We start from the raw sequence: 24583 nt of genomic DNA, 5'->3' as shown, positions 1-24583 counted from the left end.
AATGGGTTTCTGATCCTACTGCACGCACTGGCTTTGTGGGAGCCTAGGCAGGTTGGATGCTCAACTTACTAGACCTGGATGGAGGTGGGGGTTCCTTGGACTTCCCACAGGACAGGGAACCCTGATTGCTTTTCGGGCTGAGGGGGGGGGACTTAATTGGGGGAGGGGGAGGGAAATGGGAGGCGGTGGCGGGGCAGAAATCTTTAATAAATAAATAAATTTAAAAAAAAAGAACACTTCACCGAGGCCTTGAAGAAGTACACAGCAACCACACCTGCTTGCTACCAAAGCACAACTCCAGCTACAGAAGAGGCAAAGTCCCAGACATGACTATTTCAACCAACTCACACCAAACTTCTTATCACAAAATCAAAATCTAGCAACCATTTTCACCTAGCATTTCCCCTGCTAGCCCAGCAGAAGGTCTTTGATTGGTACAAACACAGCCCTTAATTGTGAGAATGGCTGTGCCAAGACTGTGCGACCACCCTTGCTTTCAGCAGCCTACCCTTCACGGTGGCCAGGAGACTCCCATTAGTGCCGCTCTCAGATAATTAGCCGTAATTAAATGTCTCTCCCATCATGTCCTTGGCCTACTTTTATCTTTCTCATCAGTAGAGCAAGTGGTAAAGAAGCAAGAAGCCAGCTGAAGCAGCACCAAAGCAGCAATGGGACAAAGGCAGTGGTGGTGGTGGTTACCACCCTGGTGGCAGCAGGAGAAACAGCAATGGGAGGAGAGCTGAAGAATTCCAGAAAGTGGCCAAGGTAAAAACCTGAGCGAATAGAGGAGAGAGTGAGAATGAAGGATGACAAAGGAGAGGTAGGTCAGGAAAGAGAAGTGAGCTGAGACTGAAGGCAGACAGAGCTGGTGAGAGCAAAACAGCTCCGGCCTCCACCAGTAAGCAAGCTCCAAACAGTTGCCACGCCTTAAAGCAAAGGGTCTCAAGCGACCTAGGCCTGAGAGTATTATCATTAGCCACCAGAGAGCTGTAACACTAGTCCACATGGGGCTGAGGGTCCCAGCGTCTGGGGCCGGTTTGATGGCTGTGACACACGCAGACACACCTGCTGCTGGAGGCTGCAGCTGCTGCTGGGAATAGTCTGACATTTCCTCAAGCTGCTAAACACGGTTATTATATAATCCAGAAGTCCGAAATCTACTCAACAGAACTGGAAACCTATACACACAAAAACCTGTGATAATGGCCAAAGGGTGTGAAGTCAAATTTCCACCAACAGATGATGAAACATTAAGTCACAAAGGGATAGGCGCAATGAGACATGCTACATCATTACACACCATGAGAAATCAGGGCTGTCCTTATACTGTGCAACCCCATTAGATGAAAAGTCCATGACGGAAAGCTTCACAGGGGGAGCAAGTTAGTGACTGCCTATAGTGACACGAAGGGGAAATAAGAAGGTGCACTAAGAAACCCTGTGATTCTTCCAGGAGGGAAAGGTGTTCTGACAGTGTTTGCAATAATGGTCACACATCTGAATAAACTGCAGGACTGCGTGCTGTGATTGGATGTGCTGTGTGGTGCATGAATTTTATTTCAAAAAAGCCATTACATCTATAAACAAAAAGGATGAAGTTAGTCAAATGTTCTGCTGTGAAGGTCACTAAAGAAAAAAGCCAATAGCTTAGGAAAGCGCACAGATTAACAGACAGTGAGGACCTCAGAATTCAATGTGATTGCAGACATCAGAGGGCTTTGCATCCATGAGGGCCAAGGGACCAGGAAAGAGTGTGTATATTAAACAGAATTTAAATATGATTATTTTTCCTTAATTACAAAGGAACAGAGAAGAAGCTCATAATGAAATCTGGAGAAATTATTAAGTCTATTTTCAGTGGTGAGGACAGTGGGGAGAATAAAATGGAGAAAATGTAGAGAAAAGGAGAGATCACAGTAACAGCCATAAGAAAGGAAAGGGAGAAGTTAGGCCAAAACAGTGCAGGTGGGAGGAGGAGACAGAAAACACCACGGACAAACACAGACCCAAAGTTCCCTTGAAGAGTGCACAATAGATTGCATTTTCTTTGGAGAGGAGGAAAGCTATTCTCAGCACTGTAAATTGCAGCCCCGGATACACAAAAGCTTATTCAACAGCATATAATTCAAATAAAGTAAGTAAAGCAATATCTTGTACTCTTCGGGCGCTCGATTATAAATATACAGGGTGGGAGTGGGACACTATGCAGCATGTTCCCTTACGACTCCATATGTTCTCAACAAAGAGGAAGGAGTCAGTGAGCAACAATTCATAAATAACGCTAATGAGTCATTCTGATGAGGGGCTTTCAAAGAGCCCATAAAAATATTTTACCCTGCTCTAAGAAAAGACTTGGAATTCAGAACTAAACATGGAGAGAGGAAACACACCAACATGCTGGCACCTAAAGCAAATGAAAAATGCTGTCCTCACATATCCCGACTGTGGAGGGTAGAGTTTCTGCAGCGACAGAGATCCTCACAGCTGTCCGGTCCACCATGTCAGGTACCAACCACCTGTGGTCACTATGTACTCAGCTGAAACATTAAATGCTCAACTGAAGTATAATAGTCATATGGAACATGCAGGCTTAAGCAATTGGAAGTCAGCCGTCCACTTTGCAGCTCAGCTGTTAAAAGCCAATGAACACCTCAAAGACAACTTTTCAGTTGGACTAGAAAAGAAGTCCATATACCTGTGTCCCCAAGAGACCAGGTGAAGGGCACTCAACTGTCAGAAGTCTGGATCTGGCATGAATCTAGGGTATCTTTTCCCTAAACAGCCTGATCAGCAAGCCAATGGGTAAAATGGTAAAGATAACATTACTTAAGTAATTCCTTGGTTTCTGGTTGTGTGTTAGTATTGAAAAGTTACCACATTTACATTAGTATTGACAGCAAGCACCCTTATCTGCTGAGCCACCTCACTTGTCCTTAGACAAAATAAAGCCTTATTTTCATGATCATTGCTGAGCTTCCTGAGCAGATCTTCAACAGAACAGCGGGGAGGAAAAATGCCATCATGTGGTAAAGAAATACTGACTGAACCCAACTACACTCTCAGGCAAGCTCCCTAAACATTTTCCATTGTGACTGCCTGAAACATTTTAGATGAATGTGAGGAAAAGATATAAAGTAAGTATATAAATCAAACATTTGTTGACAATAAATACAGAAATTTTAAAACATTTCATTAGCATATAATTTTAACATTTATTTAAAATGAAAGCAAATACTAATAAGCTAAAAAGGTTTGCCTTTCTAAAACAACATAATCCAAAGATAAACTGATTTGATAGATGCTGGAGAGTTATAGTAGGAAAATGACAAACATCTTTGTTTGCTGTAATTCAGCCATTACTTTTCTGAGGTTCAGAGAAAGTACTGTATGTAGAGTAAAAGCACCGTAGTTCACAGAACTCAGTCTGGAACCTGAGCAGAGGCAGTTCAGGTAGAGGTGTTCACTGGCACGGTGGGGCCTGACAGCATGCTCAGTACAAAATGCACAGATGTGTTCAGAACCAAGGCTAGAGTGAAGTCACATGATGCAACATGGGCAAGCACTGCCAGAACACTGTGGATTAGTTACATAGTGACTTGACCTTATTTTTAGTTGGTGGGCATTCAGAAATGTTTCGCACTTGCCAAAGTTTTCATGACCGTCCTTACCCCATTCATTTGCCTATGGGGTCACAGCCCACAGTTTAAGAAGTTTTGCACTCGGTCATTTTGTTAACTAAGGCAAACAGACAAGTCTCTAGACTTCTCAGAACAAATTGTCTGACAGTTAAGCAAAAGAAAAAACTTTGGTCAAATCAGTAAACAAACATTTAATGGTTACACTTAAATGTGCAGAGTAGAAAAACACACAGTTGTTAAAGGGATAAAAATGCTATCCTGGTATGAATAATTATTGGAGCCATGGGCTTTGTACAAAATAGAAAATCGCTTAAGTGTACAACCAATTTCAAAAGCTAACAATGTGCTGAGACAGACACACGGACAAGTCCACAGTGGGCAACAGCAGCCAGAGATGGGACCCTGGAGGAGGACGCAGCAGCAGAGAGCTGTGCAACACGGGCTGCACTGAAGCCAACACCCAGAGGCGAGGATAACACAACAGAGCTTTCTAAAAACACACGTTAGGTATTGGGGAGGATGAGCAGGAAGCTCAAGAAGACGAGAAATTTGCTGATTTGGAGAGCAGTAACAGGGTTGAAGACCAGGTCATTCATGAAGGCCAAGATGAAGACAAGCCATAAACCTCATAGTGTGTTTTTTTTTTATTGTGGTAGTTTCTCAGTGAGAAAACCTACAACATAGGGTGTACTGTGTGTGTATGTGTGCGTGCGCACCCGCGCCTGTGTGTTGAGGCGAAAAGTCACACATACAGGACAAAGTTAGTGTGGTTAAAAGAGTCGTAAGTACTAGAATGAGTTGATGACATTATGCTCTATTTACCCATCAGGTCCACACTTACCCCAATGATACTCAGTCCTTTGAGGTAGTCCTGACGAGGTTGGGCTTGGGGAACACAGCCAGCTAGGACAATTTTCTTATTCTCCTCTTGAGCTTTTCTGTAACAGTGAAGAGAATCTTTGTGAATTCTATTGCTCACTGACACAGCCTTAGAAACTGACGCTAGTGCACCTACGTTCTCTAATTACCAAGACCATCGAACATGAACCAGGGTTTTCTGGCAATGGACTAAAGAAAACGTGCATCATTAACCTTACGTACTGTATGCCTATTCCTCATACCATTAATGCATGTGTCTACTAATGTCTTCCATTATCATCATATTACCAAACAAAGCAATCATATAGAATCTGCAATGCTCATATGAACCATTTGCAAAAATCTCTTTTCCAGGTTGATGTTGGATTTCCCTCTTGATGCTGTGAATATGTCATATTACAATTGGTTAATAAAGAAACTGCTTTGACCTATGGCAGGGTAGAATATAGCTAGACAGGAAAACAAAACTGAGTGCAGGGTGAAAAAAGGCGGGGTCAGACAGAGGGCAGCAGCCACCAAGGAGTAAGATGTGAGGTAACAAAGCACGAACCTCATGACAAAATATAAAATAATAGAAATAGGCTGATTCAAGATGTAAAAGTTAGTTAATAAGAAGCCTGAGCTAACAGATCAAAGAATATGTAATTAATAAAAGCCTCAGAATAGTTATTTCATAAGTGGCTTCGAGAAGGGGGGGGGAGAAAAACCAGTCCAGGGGGCCAACAGGCCAGAGACTACTTCTAGCTACACCAGATAGACAGGCTAAGCCTTCAAACAAATTGCACGTTTAAAATATTAATTAAAATGTATGTAAAACTTCACATTCTTTCTTAGACTTTGCGTAATATAAAAATAAAGTATACTTCAAAATAATTCCAACAAGGGAGACTAATAGAAGATAAAATATTTCATATCCTGGAAATTTCCGAACTCCCTGCTCACTTCTTCCTAGACAACTGACAGTCACTGGTCTTGTGTTTGTTGTCATCCTTCAAACAGCAGCATGATTGGGTGATGTATACATCCGCAGATATACATAATGCATATATTGTACACATATTTTATTTATGTACAATCTGGAATATTTGAAAAAGTATTTCCAAAATATATAAATCTTGATGTGAAATCTACATTCCATAGAATAATATTTCAATTTGGATCTGAAATGCCCCCCAAAGGGTAATGATGAGTTAAAACATTGCTCCCCCAGGCAACAAGATCTGGAGTTTGAAATTCTATGAGAAAGATCAGTTCATGAACCTGACCTAATCAATGGGTTAATCCATTAATGACTTTATAATTAGATTGGCTATGTGGAAGTAACAGAAGTCTAGGAAGCAGGATGAACTGGAGGAAATCTGCCCTTGAAAGTCTGTCCTTGAAAAGAGGCCTTGTCCCTGGACCCCTCCTCCATTGCTTCCAGTTTCCTCTCTCCCATTTTCTGGCTGCCAGGATGGGAGCAGTTTTGCTCCAACATGATGTTCTGTCTGCTGCCCTCAGACCATTGGCAGCCTGAACCAAAATAAATTTTCTTCCTATAAACTGATGTCCTGTAGTGTTTTTTCCCATCAATAAAAGCTGACGAGCATAAATAAGTTCTAAGTAGAAACGCTGGTTCAAATACATATCTGCTTTTTACGAAGCATTTCATTACTAAAGAGTAAATGGGCATATCTGTGTGTGAACATCACTCATTCATTCAGTGCTTTCAGCAACACTGATTTTATGCTATTAAGAGCAGTGGACAAACTCAAGGGTCTAAGCCTCCCAGATTTAGGAGAGGCTTTGCTCATTTTAAAATTGATGTGCACGTCTTCAACTCTTTTACAAGAGCATTAATTTAAAAGTTGCTGTTGTTCTTACTACTGCATTCTTGGGTGCCATATTTTATGCACCAAACTGAGCCCCTTGCTACCTAGTAACTGAGAAAGCTCAGGTACTTGCAGCCCAGTCTCTGGACATGACTTTAGACTACATGTCAGAAGTGACTCGTCTCCATACCCAGATATATCTGCTGTGGTCTTCTGACAACTTTTTCAGGATACAGGTTCAGGATTGGAGGAAAAACAAACCAACAAACAACCGAGGCTAGTAGCAGTAGGCCCTTGGGACAAAAAGGCACACTGAAAACTTCTGCGAAGTGTAAAAGGGGTTAAATGAATAAGTGAATATAAACTTACTATTTTTGTGTATTTTTGAGATTTTAACTTAATTATAATATTCCTTCTTTCTTTTTTCTCTGTCCAAATCCTCCCATATACCCCACCCAATTCTCCTTAAATTCATAACCTCTTTTTCATTAAATGCTATTGTATATGTATATGTATCTGAATATACATATATAGTCCTAACTACAACCTGTTGAATCCATACAATGTTACTGTACAAATGCTTTCAGGGCTGATCATTTGGCAGTGGACAACAGGTGTGCTCCTCCCTGTGGAGGCCGCACCTTCCACTCCCAGCCTTATTCACTTGCGTGTATTCTTGTGTAAGACTCAGGCATATCCATTAGTATCATCCTTCAATTCATCTTTAGATGGTCATGAGGAAAGTATTGATGGGTATAGCTTCTGATGTTACTAGGAGACATAACTTCACAGCAAACCTCCTGGTTCTCTGGCTCTTACAATCTTTCCACCCCCTCTTCTACAATGTTCCCCGAGCCTTAAATGTGGGAGTGTTTTGTAGATGCATTCCTTGGGACTGAGCTCCACAACTCACTCTGAATTTTGATTAGCTGTAGTACCTATAAAATTATTATTTCAAGAGCCTTTTTTGAAAGGTTCTGATTAAGTAACCTGAGTCTTTTGATAAATTTTTCCCACTTGCAATCCTAAAACCACTTGCTCAAAGAATTTTGTTAAAGATACAAGCTTGGCTGACTCACAGTACATCCCAGGGACCCTTCTCTGCCAGCTGCTTACACTTTATGGGTAAACATTTTCATTTGATAAGGAATTTTACATTCTCTGTAAAATGTATTTGTTTGCAGTTGCACATATATACATGCAAGCGAAACACTCAGACTCATAAAATAGTTTTTAAAAAAAACCTGAAAAAAATGAAAGAATTCATTTTTATGAAATCCTTTATCATCATAAAATGAAAAGATTTTAAGGGAATATAGAAACAAGGAAGACTCATGCCTGCAATGCAAAAGACAGTAAGAGATGATATGTAAAAAACCATGAGCGACTTGGCACCACGCATACAACTCTCGGTGGCAGAAAAAAGAGCAGGTGACATAACGAGGCGTGCAATGTGCAGAAAGAAAAAGCTTCCTGGAGAAACTTTTATTAGCAAATGTGAGAAGAAAAGGAAACAAAGGCGAAGAAAGATGCAGACAGTTGCCAGAGCAGGGACAAGGAGAGAAAATAGAGCAGGAAGGCAGTGGTAGCCACATCTCGAGACAGAACAGGTGCTTCGTAAAAAAGCAAGAAGAACACCAGATTAGGAGTGAAGGCTCAGAAAAGCCTGACCTAGTAACTTATTAAGAATTGCTCCAAGCTGTTCTTGAATTTGGCTTCAAACCAGCAGGGCAGACTAGAAGAACAATCTGAACCAAACCTCGGTCCAGCCAAGGAATGTTGATGCTACACTTTACATGTGACCAAAATAACAGATGAAACAAAATCCTGAATGCTGATTCTCAGAATGCTCCTGTCCTAAACATTACCTTCTACAGTCTGTTCTTCTGCTTTAATAAGCTTTGCTCACAATAATACAATGTGAAATTATTTTTCCTTTGATATGTACCTAAGAGATATTTTTAAAAGCTTTTATCCTTCAAAATATGAATGTTGCTAAGAATAATAACTTAATAAAGTTTAAAATAGTATGAATTACCATGTCTTCCTTTCAGGTGGCACTAGAATGCTAATTAAAAATTTAATGAATATAAAGTTAATTTAATATACTAGTTCATATATTCTTGAAACATATCTCTAAATAAGACTAGTGGCATGCACCTGCATAGACCATTAACTTGAGTGACACAGAAAATAAAAATAAAGTAGCTACCTCCTCTTCTGAATATCAAACATAAGAAATAGTTTGTATAGAATCTTAAAATGCACAGCAGCACGAAGATCCCTAATGATGACAGAGTATCGCTCCTTTATTTCACAGATAAGAAAACTAAACTTCAAAAAGATGCAATGACTTCTGTTGAGATCGCCTGCCTCCTAAGACCTTCATTTCAGAACACAATCACAAACACTGAGAAAGCTTTTCTACTCTAGAACACACGGGCATGTACCAAGCTGTAGGACCAAACACCTTCCAGGTGGAACATCAATTCAGTATCTGACTGTTCTACTCACCCGAGTTTAGTGAACAGACTAATGATCTGCTTGAGAACACTAAACTCACGGGTGTGTGCTGGAAAACACAGCTTTTTCTCTACAAGTGGACTCTCTGTGTTTATTTCTCTTATTTCTCATACATGTTCTAAATGTATTGGTAGTAATATAAACATATTCATAGAGATGTGCAATTTAGCCAAAAATTTCTGTCCATTAAAAAAAAACTCACTCGATACAGCTAGGTTTTGCACTTTTAAATGTAGACTCTTCATCATGACAGCAACAGAAAGAGAGCCATGCAGTATGTTTCTGTATAAAGCAAGCACACCTCTACACTCTACGGGGAAGACTATTCCTTCAGAAGTTTCATGAGGAGACTCATATGAGTTGATGGACAGGTATTCAGCCACATGAAATACAGAAACACATTAAGCAAATAGGAGAAAACCACAATGGAATAATGATTTTGGTACAGCTTGGTAAACCACAATGCCTTCCCTATCCTGGAACCAGTTGAGAAGGAACACTTGGCATGAATGTCACTGTGAACCTACAAGACTGTTGTTACAATCTGAGCGGCTAAGCTACGAGCTCCCAATAGCTTGAAGTAAAATTAAAAGCTACTCTAAAATTCACAAAACAAAAATAATGATCCAAACTGATATGTTAAGAGATGTGTGGAGATAATCAATTTCTAAGTAACTGGAATATAATTGCATCATCCCAATATGGAATGCTATTGTAATTGAGAAAATTGAAACATAATTGTGTACCTTATGCTTTGTGAGAATAAGAAAGTGTTACAGGATGGTGAGCAGTCTGCAGTATATCCAGCAGACAGGAACCCAATGCCTGTGATAAGAACAAGCAGAGAAGGCACTCTGTGCAGATGATCAAAATACTCAAACCTGCTACATTCATGCAGTAATTTCCTTAGAGTTTATCTGGATATAATAAACTCTGACACTATGAGGATGTGGCCAAATAAATCCCAGAATGAAAGTAACACAGAAAATGGTGGTATAGCTCCATATAGTCTATGAATTCTTCACAGTAAAGGATAAAAAGCCTTGATTCCGTGTAACTTCACTGAATTGGCTGCAACTCTTAAAATGATGACGGCATGAAGGCTGAGCAGACGGCTCAGTATGTAAAAGCACTCGCCTCACGAACCTGAAACCTGGGTTCAGGGCCCTGGAATCCATGTAAGAAACTTGGTACAGTCCGTGGTTTTATCTATAATTCCAATACGCCTACGGAGGGAGGAAGCTGAGGGAAATGATGTGACCGGAAAGTTTGAAAGCCATTAAGTAGGAGCGCACAGTACAGACAAGAAACGAAAGACCCTGCCTCACAGCAAAGGGCGAAGACAAGAACTGACTCAAAAGTTGTCCTCTCTGACCTCCACATGTGTGCATGCACAAACACACAAGCAGGCATGTACATGAACATGCATACAAACACAATAATAAATGTAAAAATACAGACAATCCAATGAAATGAAATACATATTACATTCAATTATAAAACAAGCGGCATCATTACTCTATAACTGAATTTTATGATGAATCCTTAAATCAAATAAACAAAAAACAGATCCATAAAAGTTACTGCAATACTGCAGGGAATTTTCTTAGTATTTAAGGCACCTGCAACTCTCTCTTCTTGTTCCATTTCTCCTTCTCTAAAAACAACAGTTGCACTCAGAGGTTAACATCAAAAACATAATGCAGCAGTTGGGTAGAACTAATCTGACCTTAGAGTAGGAGACATTCATTGTAACACCACGTAATTAGGAGCAACTTTTTAACTGGGGACAGATCCTCTTAAAATAGCAGTGGTCAATATACCTGGAGCAGACCACAGCTGGGAGCCAGTATTCACTTCCAAACCCAGCAAGCACAGTGGTTTCAGAGACAGAAATACCACACTACTCTGTGCAAAAATGCTCTCTTGACACATAAATGGGTAAAACAGCATCCACTTTGGGGGGTTAAATTGTCAGTTTTTCTATTTCAGTGCTAGCTCATGGACGAACTCACACCAGCATCAATTCAAATTATTAACTAAAACAACCAGAAGAGCAGCACTCACCGTTTACCAAGGACTTAAACAAACCAAATTATGCTGTAATGTCTAACTGAAACCAGGTTTCCTCATTATTACCACCGTCCATTATGCAGAGGAAAGTAAAGCTCAGCAGAATCATACAGAAGGGGAGTTGGGGCCGTGCCAATTAGCTTTGGAAAAGCACATAATCAGAATGTGCCTCCATTTGGTTCACTGTTGTTATCTCCCTAGGGAAAGGTGCAATAAAATGTCTACATGTATCCATGAAAAATGATACACAGCACTGCAGCAAGTGGGAAACCCTGAGCTAATCAACCAACACCCACTGATTAATCACTAAGTAAAAAGTGTGAGGCATGTGGGGGTGGCCCCACACTCCAAAGTATATGGACAGCACAAAGCGGAGCCTTTGGATTACTAAATTTAAAAACCACACCAAGCTGGGGGATTGGGAGGAGAGGGTGAATATGATCAAACTACATTTTATGAAATTCTCAAACAATTAAATAAAATTTTTAAAAGGGTTATATATATTGTGTTATTGTTGCATGAGGCTTCTTGTTCATTTTCCGGCCACCCAGACTCCCGAAATAACCACACAGAAACTGTATTAATTAAATCACTGCTTGGCCAATCACTATAGCATATTCCTAGCAAGCTCTTACATATTAAATTAACCTATTTCTATTATTTAATATTTTACCACAAGGCTCATGGCCTACTGGCAAGATTTTAATCAGCAGCAAGCATCTTTTCCCTAAGGAGGCTACATGGAGTCTCCTGACTCCACCTTCTTTCTCCAAGCATTTAGTTTTGCTTTCTTTGCCTAGTTCTGTTTTGCCCCACTATAGGCTCAAAGCAGTTTTCCTTATTTATTAATGGTAATCACAGCATTCAGAGGGGAATCCCACATCAGGTTAGGAAAAAACATCAGTGGTAGAATGTTTGCCTAACATGCATAAGACCAGTACCACCCAGCGTATGCTACTGGTTAGAATTAAATTGGCTTGAGATAAAGTGCATTGATGTCTCAAAGCTATAAACATATATACTAAAGATAAAGATAAAAAGATTTTGCTATATAATCTTATAATAATTACTCATTTGCCTATAGAAAATATTTTGTTTTGTTTTCTGGCTGAGTGAGGGTCTTACTATAAGATGTTAAAAAACTAAGTATTCACTATGTAGTACAGGCTAGCCTTGAACTCAGAGCAAGCCTCTTGCCTCAGCCACCTATGTGTGGAGATCACAGGCATATACCAATCTTGGGATGACTTTTTAATGTTAGGGTGAATTGACATCTATATTGAAAACAATAGCTCCATTTCATCCTGTGGATTGTTCTGAGAACAACAATAACCATTTACTATATCCTACAATGTTCAAGCATATATATAAATACATTCTCACATCTTCATAACATGAATGAGGAGAGTAGAAACAGTCAACACTGTATTGGGCTAATGTTAACTAATCTCAGCACTAAAGTAAAAAGCAAAAAATTACTACATATTATTTGTATTTCACTGATAAATAAAATTATACCTGTATTGTAATACAAATGATTTTTTAGAAGTTTTAACTTGAAGCTAAAAACAAAAATAACAAGGTCTGTTTGAGATGATAGAATTCCACTAAGAATGGTCATATGAAAATTATTATGATGGAGTAAGCTAAAACTGAAGCAAACTATGTTTATATCAAAGTCTCATTAAAAAATAAGTGGGCATAAATTTAATCTCTTTTGAAATGATTTTAAAAGGTAAACCTGAACACTACAATCTGAGTTCTCAGAGGCTGAGATAACCAAAGAAATAGAAGCTCATAGCTCAGTGTGTTGCAAGAACTCAACAGAGAAGGTAAAAGCACGTGACTGCAAACCTATGGCTCTGATGGAAATGGTGGACTAGGAACAGCCCAAAGAATAGGTCTGTTTAGGTGAAACTTTTAAAAATATGACACTAAAGAAGAAAAGCCATTACCCAGGTGAGGGGAACTGAGAAAGCAGACCTCTGTGGCTGACATGAGCTTCCCTAATCTCACAGTGGCCAGCCCCCCATGAATTCCTCACAACCTGAGACCACGAAATAACCAGTATAAGTTCTTACATATGGGCCTGTGAGCTTTACCTCCTCAAAGAGAGGTAGAAGAGACTCACCCATTAATAAAACCCGCAAGAGGATTGAAAAGCACACCTAAAAAAATCAATAACTCTTCCCCCTTCAAGAAGGCCCATCCTCAGAGAAAACTTGGCCCATAGGAAGCTGACAGTCAAAGATAAAATTTATCTTTGGCAGATAAATTATAAGGAAAGGAAGACATGGAGGAACCTAGAAAGAGAAATGTAGGCTACAGACCAGTTTTGTTTTTTAAATCATCAGGATTTTTATTTTGTTATCTAATGACAAACAGGAGAAAAATCATAAGGAATTCCCAAAACTGATCCCTAATCCATCAAAACTATGGTCACTAGTGGATGGAGCAAGCTGTGACATGCACCATGCTGTGATCTAAATGAGAATGGCCCCAGAGGTTCATATTGAACCCTTGGCACCTAGTTGAAGTAACTTTTTGGGAAGGATTAAGAAGTGTGGCTTTGTTGGAGAAGGTGTGTCATTAGGGAAGAACACAGCTTCAAAGAAAGCAGTTTCAAATCACATACCATTCCCAGTCAGCCCCCTTACACACACACACACACACACACACACACACACACACACACTACCTCCTACTTGAGGATAGAGATATAAGCTCTCAGTCTGCTGCCGTACTCTCCACTATGATGGCCATGGGCTCACCTTCTGAAACTGCAAACCCCAACAAATCCTCCTTCTATAATTGGCCTTAGTCACAGGGTCTTATCACAGCAACAGGAAAGCAACTAAGACAACTGGGGAAAGCACAAAAGCCTTTTCAAAGTAACAAGTGATGTTACGTGCTAGTTACAGAGGTGCCCACTTCATTTGCTGACCTGAAGATTTCTGTGTGACTTTAAGATATTTTATTTAACAATACAAACATTCAAAATAAACCAATATTTTAATTAAAAATAAACAACCAGAAATTTCCCAACGAAAAGGGGAAGAGAACAAAAACTGTGGTGGCTGTTCCTACGCCTTTGAATCTTCCTATGTATCTCAGAACCCACATAAAAGTGGTTTGTAACCCATGGCATATAAACAGGATGTCACAGTTAACTGGAAGAACCTGATGAACGCTTTAGGGGAGAAAAATAATGTATTTGGTCTTCTGACCATCTCAGAAGAAAATAAAGCGGCATCTTTTCAAACCAACTAATTAAGAATTATGATTAAAGGGATTTCAGACATCATTAAATAACTGGTTTGCTTTCTACATTTTGGTGGCAATGAATTCAAAGCTATACTGCTGAGAAGACAAGAAAATCAAGAGCAGGGAAAGTGCCAGAACACTCCTGTGCCGGGTCTACTGCAAGTGTGCCTGGGCGTCGTCACTACTCCTTTGCTGGAAACTAAGCTTGAAGCTTTCAGGGGCAGGGTACACTTATAGCTTGAATGTAGCCTGTCTCCCACAGGCCCAAGTGATGGAGCCATGGTTCTCAGGGAGGCACAACTAATCAAGCTGTCAGCCTGGAGAGTGCAAGCAGGTCTTTAACTCAATGGAGACATGCCTTTGATAGACATGGTGGGACCCTGGCCTCTCTAAGTTCCTCTGTACTGCCCAGTGCCCTTACTATGACAACCTTCCTTGTCACAGTTGGGAGCCCAGTCACCATCCTAGACTATGGGCCAGACTATAGCTTTCTTCTCTGTGAGTTATTAGTCTCCAGTCTTTGCTAACTGGGCCAACACAGTTCCAGAAGGATGTTCTAAAGTCTCAAGAGGTCAGTTCAGATTCTGCCTCTGTGGCAAACTGAGAGGAAGGCAGATCTCTCCTGAGTCTTAGCTTTCCCACATGTTAAATGAAAGCTGCTCAAGCCTGAGGCGTCTACTGGCATGAAAAATCAACAACTGTAATAGGAAACACTTGCCTTAAGAAGCAGTAATTACAACCAAAGTCCAGAAAGATTAAAAAGAAATGCTGTAGGAATGAGTAAAATTATTAGATTTTCTATTCCAAAAACTACAGTATTAAATTAGTAGTAAGATTTCTGTGAAAGCTTCCAGAAAACGCCACAAATGGGAATTTGGAGGGAATCTGTGGCTGACACAAAGTGATGGGCACTCACTTTAAACTCTGAACAAGAACAGCCAAACTCAAGGCGCCCAAGTCAGCTTCCCAAAAGCAAGATTACGCGCTGCCTGGGACACTGTGAAACAGAGCTACAGTGCAGAAGCTCCAGGTGTAAGAGACAGAGAACTAAACCCATGTTCCTCCAGGTGCAGCCAACAGAGAGACACAAGATGTCCACAGATACACCAGATTTCAGGATTTCAAATTTCCCCTGCAAAAACTAAAGTTAGAGGACTTCTAATACCTGCCACGTGAGGTTCAGTGAAACCCAGCTCTCCTTCCTTCTACAAAAATCCATTTAGGCATATGTTGCTGGAAGTAACAAATTTCTAAGGCACTACCTCTAAAAAAAATTTAAACATTTTATATCTAACACAGCCTTTCCTACCTCGGGGTCTCAGCAAATGACTTTCCAGCTTATTTTAACGCAAAACTAAACTGCTGTTTCTGCACACCAGAATATAACAGTCTATTCTACATCAAAATACTAATTCTTCTATGGCTGAGCACGGAGTGTGCTTGCCGGGAAATCGGCACGCATAGGCCACATCCAATGTGCACCCCACAAATAGATCTACTGTCCTTATTCCTCTCAAACTCAGATGCTTCTGGTACATAGTACATTCCTACCCTTCCAGCAAACACTGTTGTTTAAGTCATGGTCTTTATCACACCAAAGAAAGAAAATGAAGGCATGACTCAAACCACTCCACTCCTTCAGAGCAATCTGAGTTAACTGTTTAGTCTATAAGGCATTATGCTTAGCGTGTGCACGCGTGCGCACACACATATACACACACACTTCAAAATCCAGTGATGGGTAAAAATTAGTCTAGGTCAATATGACATCATTGTTCTCCTTGTTAGTGGCTATCACTTAGGTCTGAGTCTGAGGCCTAACTGGTTATGAAGTACAGGGTGACCTTGGGGAAGAGCTTTCCTCCCTACTTAGTGAACAAGATTGGAGGAGCATCTTGACTGGTTGTAATTACCCCTGCATTCAACATATGAAAATGTTCCTAAGACATCAATATTGCTGCCACAGAAGCAATGAACTGAGGATAGGATCTCAATATAGAAGCTCCCTGTACTGCAGAAAACATCAACCGATGGAGTTAATTGACACACAACTTCCCATCTCCAGACTTCCTGTTATATGAGATCACAAAATTTTTATGGGACACAAGATGGCTCTGCGGTAAAGGCTCTTACTGCCAAACCTAAAGACCTAAAGTACCACCCAGAACTCACGTGGCTGAAGAAAAGAACAGACACCTCAGAGTTGTCCTTTGAAATCCACATGTGTGTTATGCCACCACATACACATACATTTTTTAATAAATAAACACAAAGCCTTTAGACTTCAGCTTTTGGTTGATTCTCCTGGCATATACAGTCAAAGCTACTCAAGCCAAAACAGCTTCCTTTCATAAAAATACATTATTGTACGGGATGAACCTGAATCCATGGCTACCTCCACTTGACCAAGTCATAGTCTCAGTAAGGCTTCCTTCTTAACCAGCTGCGCTAGGATTCCAACCCAGGCTCAGCTCTCTGACTCCAGATCTCCTCTGACTGTATTGCAGCGGAACCAGGGACTCCACACTTCTGTCTGTTTGCACACTTATAAGTCTGGTGCCATTCCAGATGCCAGGTGTCATCAGAAGCTCAAATTTGACTAATGAGGAGCCAGACACACAAGGGAAATGTGAGTGCTTATGCCTACAAATACCTCCTGTCTTGTGAACTGACATGCATGTTTCAGAACAGCAAGCTATTTCCTATACTTCCCACATGCACTAAGAGCAAAACGCCTTTCTATCTCACAATCTTGATTCACTTTTTATAGCGCACCAGCACCACCAGCACCACCAGTAGCAGCAGCAGCCAGTTGCTCAGTTTGTCAGTCAGTGCCCAGGAAAAGAGTAGAGGACCAGGCTGGGGGGAATGCCTTTACAGAAAATGGAGGAAGGGCTCCTCAGAGGATGGTTGTTTTACTAGAAATCACAGATATTTAGAGTCCGAACAGAAGTGGTATTTGGGGTCCAAGTCCTAAGTCAGTGCTTTCCCTAACATCAGACTGCTTCTAAGTTGTCCATTAAATATTTACTGGGACTACTTGGCCAAACAAAAAATAATCCATTATTGTGTTCAAGTAAACCAAAACCTTTTAGTAGGTTAGGCTGACAGATGCACACTGTCCTAAATATTGACTTTTGATTTTTTGAAATGAGCTCCACTACCCAGCTATCTCTTCCCTTCTTCTAGTCAACAAGATTCTATTTTATCTGATTAATTCAAATACACCCAATTGCTATCAGTTCAAACACACTTAAGAGGGAGTCATAGTTCCAACTGGTTCTTAATGTATCCACTTTCTGTTTTATAAAAGCAATGCAAAGTATCTTATTTATTAAATTTAGAAAGACAGAACTTGCATTTTTATTTTAAATGCTATAATTTCCTTAATGGAGTAATTATCATATAGTGCTGATTTCATCCAACAGTTTCCTCTTTATCAAGCCAATCAGTCTGGGCAATCTTAACGTGGAGCTCAGGAAATCAAGTCTTTAGCAGTTCGTCTATAAAGGTTAATTAGGATGGGATTTTCCTGAGTGTGCTAGTCAGTCCTCACCTTCATCTCACTACAGAGGAGCAACTCAAGCCAGTCGCTACAATTCACCCACTCTGCCAAGGAGTAAACGCAGAATCTGTATTAATGCCGCATGAAGAGACTATTGTTCGGGTCTTCATGGAAAGATGGGTCAGCCTCTTGCCCAATCAGGAGAGAAAAGAGTAAGAGAAAGGAAAGAACCTGGGTAACTGACGACAGCACAGATGTCCCTCTCTGGAGCTCTAAAGACCTCCACTTGTGCAGCGCACCTCACTTTCTTTCCACTGAAGTCACTTCCGGTTGAGGGTTTGGCTACTTGAAGCTGTACTGGACAACACTACTAGAAATGGAAGAGACTACAAACCTAAAGCTTTCCAAAAATAATCCTGTAAGAGGACTTTCCTCAAAGTGCCAGTCATCTGCAGAGTAAAGAACGCCAAGACTTCCCCCAACAACACGTGACAGGTGAGCTGTCAGAAAAACAAAGGCATTTCTATATCCTTTGAAATGATGGTTAGTGCCCAGCACACACTTCCTGGCTCTCAGGACTAGAAGTAAGCAGGACAAAATACTTGCCCTGGAAACTCAGACAGAAAGAGGGACAAAACTAACAAGTAAGCAACATCTTCATGAAGGGCACAAACAAGGTCTCACATGATCGGGATCTGAGCATCAATGAGAGGATTATAAGCACAACAATCTAGAGAATTCTCCCACTCCAGTGGAGAAAAGGCTCAGAACAACAAGTACAGAAAAGCTGAGAGAGAAAGAAGCAGAGGTTAGGCCAAGAGTACAGAAACGTGACAGAAAGAAGAAATGTACAAAATGGATATATAGAGGTACACACCCTATCTTAAAAATTAATTTAAAATATTTTTAATTAAAAAAAAAAGAAATAGGGAGATTGAAACAGCATCTGCTTCTGTTTGCCCTGTTAGGAGCAGTGCACTGGGACGGACAGATGGGATGCTGTACCAATTATCTTGATCCTGAGATCTTCCAACACCTTTCTAAAGAAAACATCAGACCAGCCAAAGATCAAAGTTCCCAGTCCATATTTTCTAATCATAGAGAGCCAAGCACTCTCTGGGGCTGAAGCACCAGCTCACTCTGCAGAGTCCTCCACAGAGGACAGATGCTCCAAATCCTGTCTGCCTGTCTCCTGAGCTCGCAGAACTTTCTCACAGCAATGTCGAAATGCAGGCACCTTTCCTACAGCACACAAATAAAGACTTGAGAAACAAAGGAGACTTTGTAAAGAAAAAAAAAACAAACTTTTGTAAAGTGATAAACCCCAAAATTAAAAATTAGCATCAACAAAAGTTCCAATGTGCAATCTTTCAACAGGATGGAAAGCTCTGACAAGGTGCATGGCCACACAAGTGAAGGCAGCTCCATGGTTCTCCCTGTTTCAGAAAGAAGCGAGCAGCCACTGCACTGCTATTGGAGGAAAACGGTAAGGCCTTCGAGAGAAGCACCAGACAATGAAGTGCCCTTTAGTTTAAGCATTTGAGACAGAACAGTAGGCAACTACAATTTTAAACTTTAAGTTATTCTTATAATATTCTACATAGTAAATGGTCTCAGAGTTAAAGTTATAGGGTAATGGATAATACCACTGTGTGGCTATCTAAGACCAGACCCACAGCTTTTTGAGGAAGTACATTTTAAAAATAGATGTGGGATAAAACCTTAAGATTTTAAAAAATAAGTTATTTGCCAGATGGTGGTGGTGCATGCCTTTAATCCCAGCACTCGGGGGGGTGGGGGGCAGAGGCAGGAGGATCTCTGTGAGTTTGAGCCTGATCTACAAGAGCTAGTTCCAGGACAGGCTCCAAAGCCACAAAGAAACCCTGTCTTGAAAAACAAAAAACAAAAAAAACCACGTTATTCAGGTATCTATGTTTTTAAAAACACAGTTGTTAGTCCAGGGGTGGGGCCTGATGGCAGAGAACTTTCCTAGCAAGCCAAGGGCCCTGGGGTCAACCTTTTGATAATATTAAAATTCAGAGATGCTCAAATTCTTCATATAATAACATGTATTGTTTGCATTTAACCCATTCCCATCCTCTAGATACTTTCAGTCAACTCGATTACTTTAAGAAGCAAACGGCAATGCTGTGTTCACAGTTGTAAGCTATACTGCAGACAGTTTTGACTAAGTTGGTATTTGCTCAGTACACATGCAATTCTTTCCCTGGTTTTCTTTCTCAATGCTGGGTCACCACCTGCTAAACCTACAGATAATGAATGCCAACTCTAAGAATCACGCTTAAATACATGAGAGATGTTTGCTTCTCCTTGACTGAAGAACACAGTGACATAGGTTGTTATGGTGACCACAACATGCATCACCATCTTTACTCCTTGGCCCAGCACCATCATTAGTGCGTTTTTAAATTACCTCTAGCACGCTCCAAACCATTCAAGGGTACTCACTGAGACACATACCTTAGCCACCATGATAGTAGGTAAGCAGACATGTGTATGATGGTAACTGGTTACCATATTGTCAACTATTACCCAGATTTCTTTACAATGCGAGAGGTAAGAATACGCTAGCTATAGATAAAATGGAAAGATTAGGATGCTATATTAACAATAATCTAAGTCTAAGTATTCTTTGGTTGTTGACCAACAAATTTAAAGGGGATTTATTTCCTTAATTCAAACACCCAGTAGCCAAATATTCCATAGTTCTGTGCTATAAGATTAATGGTTTGCAATAACCAAAATGGATGTCAACAGCCACATAACCAAGGAAGCAACCACAACACAGGGCCACTCGCCAGACAGCCAAGGAACAAAATCTTAGCAGGTGGTCAGTTCATCCTCTGCTCCAAATTAGTCATGCTGCACATGGCATTATCTCCACAATTGTATGGGGTTGTTTTGTGTAATGTAACCCCTGGTATCCCATTTTCAATATTAAGACAAAACTGTCTTTAATGGCAGGCAAACCACAATAAGAAACATCAATGATAAAAATAAGTCTGCGCAGGGCCCCGTTAAAAAGGGCTCCTCCCAAGTCCCAGAGGTAACTGCCAAGCCTTACCCACCCTCACCTCAATATTTGTTCAGTGAAGCAGTGCTGTACCTGGAACAAATCCCGAGGCCTAGTCAAACACCAGGTGGTATACCAGTGTAATTTTTTTTAAGTAACAGATGGCTCAAACTTTTCATGTTTATGACGTGCAGCCAGGACTTACACAAGTGAAACTGTCTTCCAAGTTCTTTATACAAGTAGCACAATTACTCATGTGACTCAACTCTTCGCATCATAAAGACAGCAGCAGGTGGGACAGATGCTGGGCTCCTGGATTATTTATGACTTTGCATAACAGACAGAGAAACCATACACATGAACACAAATGGAGCCGAGTGCAGTTTCATATTCGATGGTATTCCATTTCCTCCGCCATAAAGTTTGAAGGCCAAACTAAGTGAGTGCTTTGGTTTGAGTAAATAAAAGTAAAATGTTGCAAAGCTGGAATAAAGGCAGTGAGGAGACAAGTGTTCCAGTGCCCTTCTATCTGAACAGTATTCTCACTAGAAGTTTGAGAATAGGAAATAAGGAGGAGATGGCTGGCCCAGGAGTCCTCAAGTGACTTTCACTGCCTGCAAAGAATTAGTTGTTTTTATTAGTAGTTGTTAATCTGGCTGAGCTTAATTTATGAATTAAACTGTATCAAACATTTGTTCATAACAGGAAAAATAACAGTATATACGGGTTCAGGACCATCCATGGTTTCAGGCATCAACTGAGGGATTGACAGGATGCACTCCCCTCAAATAAGAACAACTGTACATCAAATTTGTCAAAAAAGGAAGGGAAAGAAAGGCTGAAGAAATGTAAAAGAAGTTACCCCAAGTGACGTTTCTCTCTATTCCTCTCCTCCCCTCCCAATGTCCCCACTAAACAACTCTACAACCAAGGTCTATCCACTTTGACCAAGGCTAGTCAAGGCCCTGGGCATCGGAGAATTCAGACAGCAGAACCTTGACAGGGACTATGTGGGCTTTACACAGTGCCCACCTGTGTCAGGCTGCTGTCCTCCACGTGCAGGGCCAGTGGGTAATCGGGATCGTGCTCCTGGCACCACTTAAGCTTTCTTGTGGCTGACGATCCATCACAGGTACGTATGGACAGCCATGATTGAGACCTGCTGCCCTTGCCGGAGTCACGGACAGGCACAGATGTTTGATAAAATCGGTAACTGTTCCACCTGGGGCCCAACTCCTAGGTCCATCATGCAGCCTCCTCTATCCACACAGAAAGCTTGGCCTAGTAATACAGGTAGAAACAGAGCTGAGCCCAAACAGATTCAAAACCTGCTGTACGCCGGGCGGTGGTGGCGCACGCCTTTAATCCCAGCACTTGGGAGGCAGAGGCAGGCGGATCTCTGTGAGTTCGAGACCAGCCTGGTCTACAAGAGCTAGTTCCAGGGCAGGAACCAAAACCACAGAGAAACCCTGTCTCGGAAAAAAAAAAAAAAACCTGCTGTACTAACCAAAGATATAACCAAGAAAGAAAAAAGCTAGAAACTACACAAAACTCCTAAGCCAGGAGGTGGTAGTGCATGATATCAATTCCAACACTTGGGAGGCAGAGGCAGGCAGATCTCTATGAGCTCAAAGCCAGCCTGGTCTACAGAGCAAGTTCCAGGACAACCAGAGTTATTACACAGAGAAACCCTGTCTCAGGGAGAAGAAAAAAAATACTAGACACCTCTAAAACTCATGGAATATATTCAAATACTCGATATATTTTGAATTTACCTAGCAACTGAATTACCATACTTATTATTCCTGGGTAAAACTTCAGTATTCTTCAGATGAACTTGTTTTTATATGGTCGCACCCTGGTAAATTATTTTTCTAAATGTCTGCAGAGTGTTTTATCCTTGCATGGACTAGAATCCTCACTAACACTGCATGCCAAGAATCCCCCTACTCCAAAGTGGGGAACTGCATTCCAGTCGGTGGTGCTGCTCTTCACAAAACATGTATTTTGTGGAAAACTTATCTGATTATCCTCTTATGCAAAACAAATTCACTCACTGATCCACATCCCTTACCATAAAGCTTGGGACAGAACTCTTGGACTGGGAGAGTTTTTCAGCAACATCCCTAATCCATAAATCTGAAACCTAATGTTCTGAAATCTGAAACTTTTGAATGTAGAGTTAGAACTCTAAGTATTTCTAATTTCAGATCAATGTGATTTCTAAATAGACCTATTCACAACCTGAATGTGCTTTAGAACTGAAATTATGACCATACAAACATGTATTATGTGACAGTAAACAAAATTAAAATGCTATAACGTAGTCATTCAAACTGAGAAAAGAGCCAGTTTTTAAATATCTAAAAACAACTGCACCAGCCCTAAGTTAATTAGTTCACACTTGAGGCCAACTACCCAGCATGCCTTGTAATTATAAACACTATGATCGGTGTTTTGCCAATTTCACAAGCTTGACCATTTTGTACAACACTTATAGGAAAAATTAACACTTGGAAGAAAGCTGACTTTTAAATTTACAACTATTAATTACCATCCTCCTTCCTTCCTCCCCTTTATGGAAGCACAGTGAAAAACTGTTGCAGGCTAGTACATTTTAATTGAACGTGAATTGTTAGTTTCCTTTCACCCCTGCTTTCTGACCCATTTATTCCAAATCTCATATTCCATGCTGCAAATTAACCAGATGACCGGCCTATGATGGGCACCGGTGTTAACATAAATTCAACCATCAACATGGCCTCGGGGAACTGAACGATATCAACCAAACTTCCATGTTGAAAGACTAACTCATCAAGAGATTTGGAGAGCAAAATTTAATCTGAGACACAATAAGAAAAGAATATTATTGCTGACGCCTGCCTTTTTAGAGACGTGTGTCACAGATCCTTGTTTCCTGGTCCTACACGGTTGTTCCTGCCCATTAAACACAGGGTAGCCCCATATGACAAATGAACTCATCTTTCCTCTGGCCCCTCATCCGCAGCAACACTGGCTGGGCTGACCAAGCATACTCCTGCATCTTATATACGGCTATTTCCTTCTTAAACACTCCAGTCTGTGTTCAAATGCCATCTTACTAAAGAAGTCCTTCTTACTCCCACTACATGAGATATCATTGCCCAGCTCTCTCAAAACCTTACTATCATATTCTTCATAGCACTGAGTAGCTGAATTAATACTTGGTTTTTCAGTGACAACGTAAGCAACATAAAAAAAAATTTAAATTGATGCACGTTCACCAATATATCTCCAGATCTTTATTTAAAAAAAAAAAGAACAGTTCTTGGAACTTGGCTCAGTAAATAATTATATCTATGGATATATGGCCTACCAACCCATGTTCACTCATTAACTCCTTTGTTTGATTTGGTGCTGAAGTCCTGGTGCCTAAAGCAGTACTTAATACTCGAGGCACCCAGTGATTATTTTGAGTGATGTCCACCAAACAGGCATGGTGGCTTTCTGAGTGACTGTTTGTTTATGATGACAAGGACTCGAGAAATGAGGCCATGCTCTCCCGCTGAGCTACAGCCCCACTCTCTGAACTGCTATTATTAAATGCTTTCAAAATTGAAAGAAGCAATAAAGATAATTTTATTAGTGTCTAAGAGTGCCTAAGTTTCATCATTAAATAAGAATTAACTATTTCTCTAATCACTAAAGCTTTTAACAGTTATAAAAATTGAAACTGCCATCATAATCGACCATATATGAACATTTGTACACTTAAAATACCCATGAATGTATATATAAAACTGAGGGTCAATCACATAATTGATAATAAAAATATAGCTCTGGGCTAGTGAGACAGCTTAGTGGGTAAAAGTGTCTG

General features: G+C 40.5%; 1 protein-coding gene across 1 annotated transcript in view; it reads right to left on the bottom strand.

The window, feature by feature from the left end:
- The window catches only part of Cdkal1 (CDKAL1 threonylcarbamoyladenosine tRNA methylthiotransferase), a 514315-nt gene that overhangs the window by 365227 nt on the left and 124505 nt on the right, over positions 1-24583 (bottom strand). The window contains 1 exon segment of the mRNA XM_075969982.1: positions 4480-4576. Within this exon segment, the coding sequence (XP_075826097.1) occupies positions 4480-4576 (97 nt within the window).

The sequence above is a fragment of the Microtus pennsylvanicus genome, chromosome 4, assembly GCF_037038515.1.
Source record: "Microtus pennsylvanicus isolate mMicPen1 chromosome 4, mMicPen1.hap1, whole genome shotgun sequence".
Classification (NCBI taxonomy): domain Eukaryota; kingdom Metazoa; phylum Chordata; class Mammalia; order Rodentia; family Cricetidae; genus Microtus; species Microtus pennsylvanicus.
This window is presented reverse-complemented; position numbering and strand designations above follow the sequence as displayed.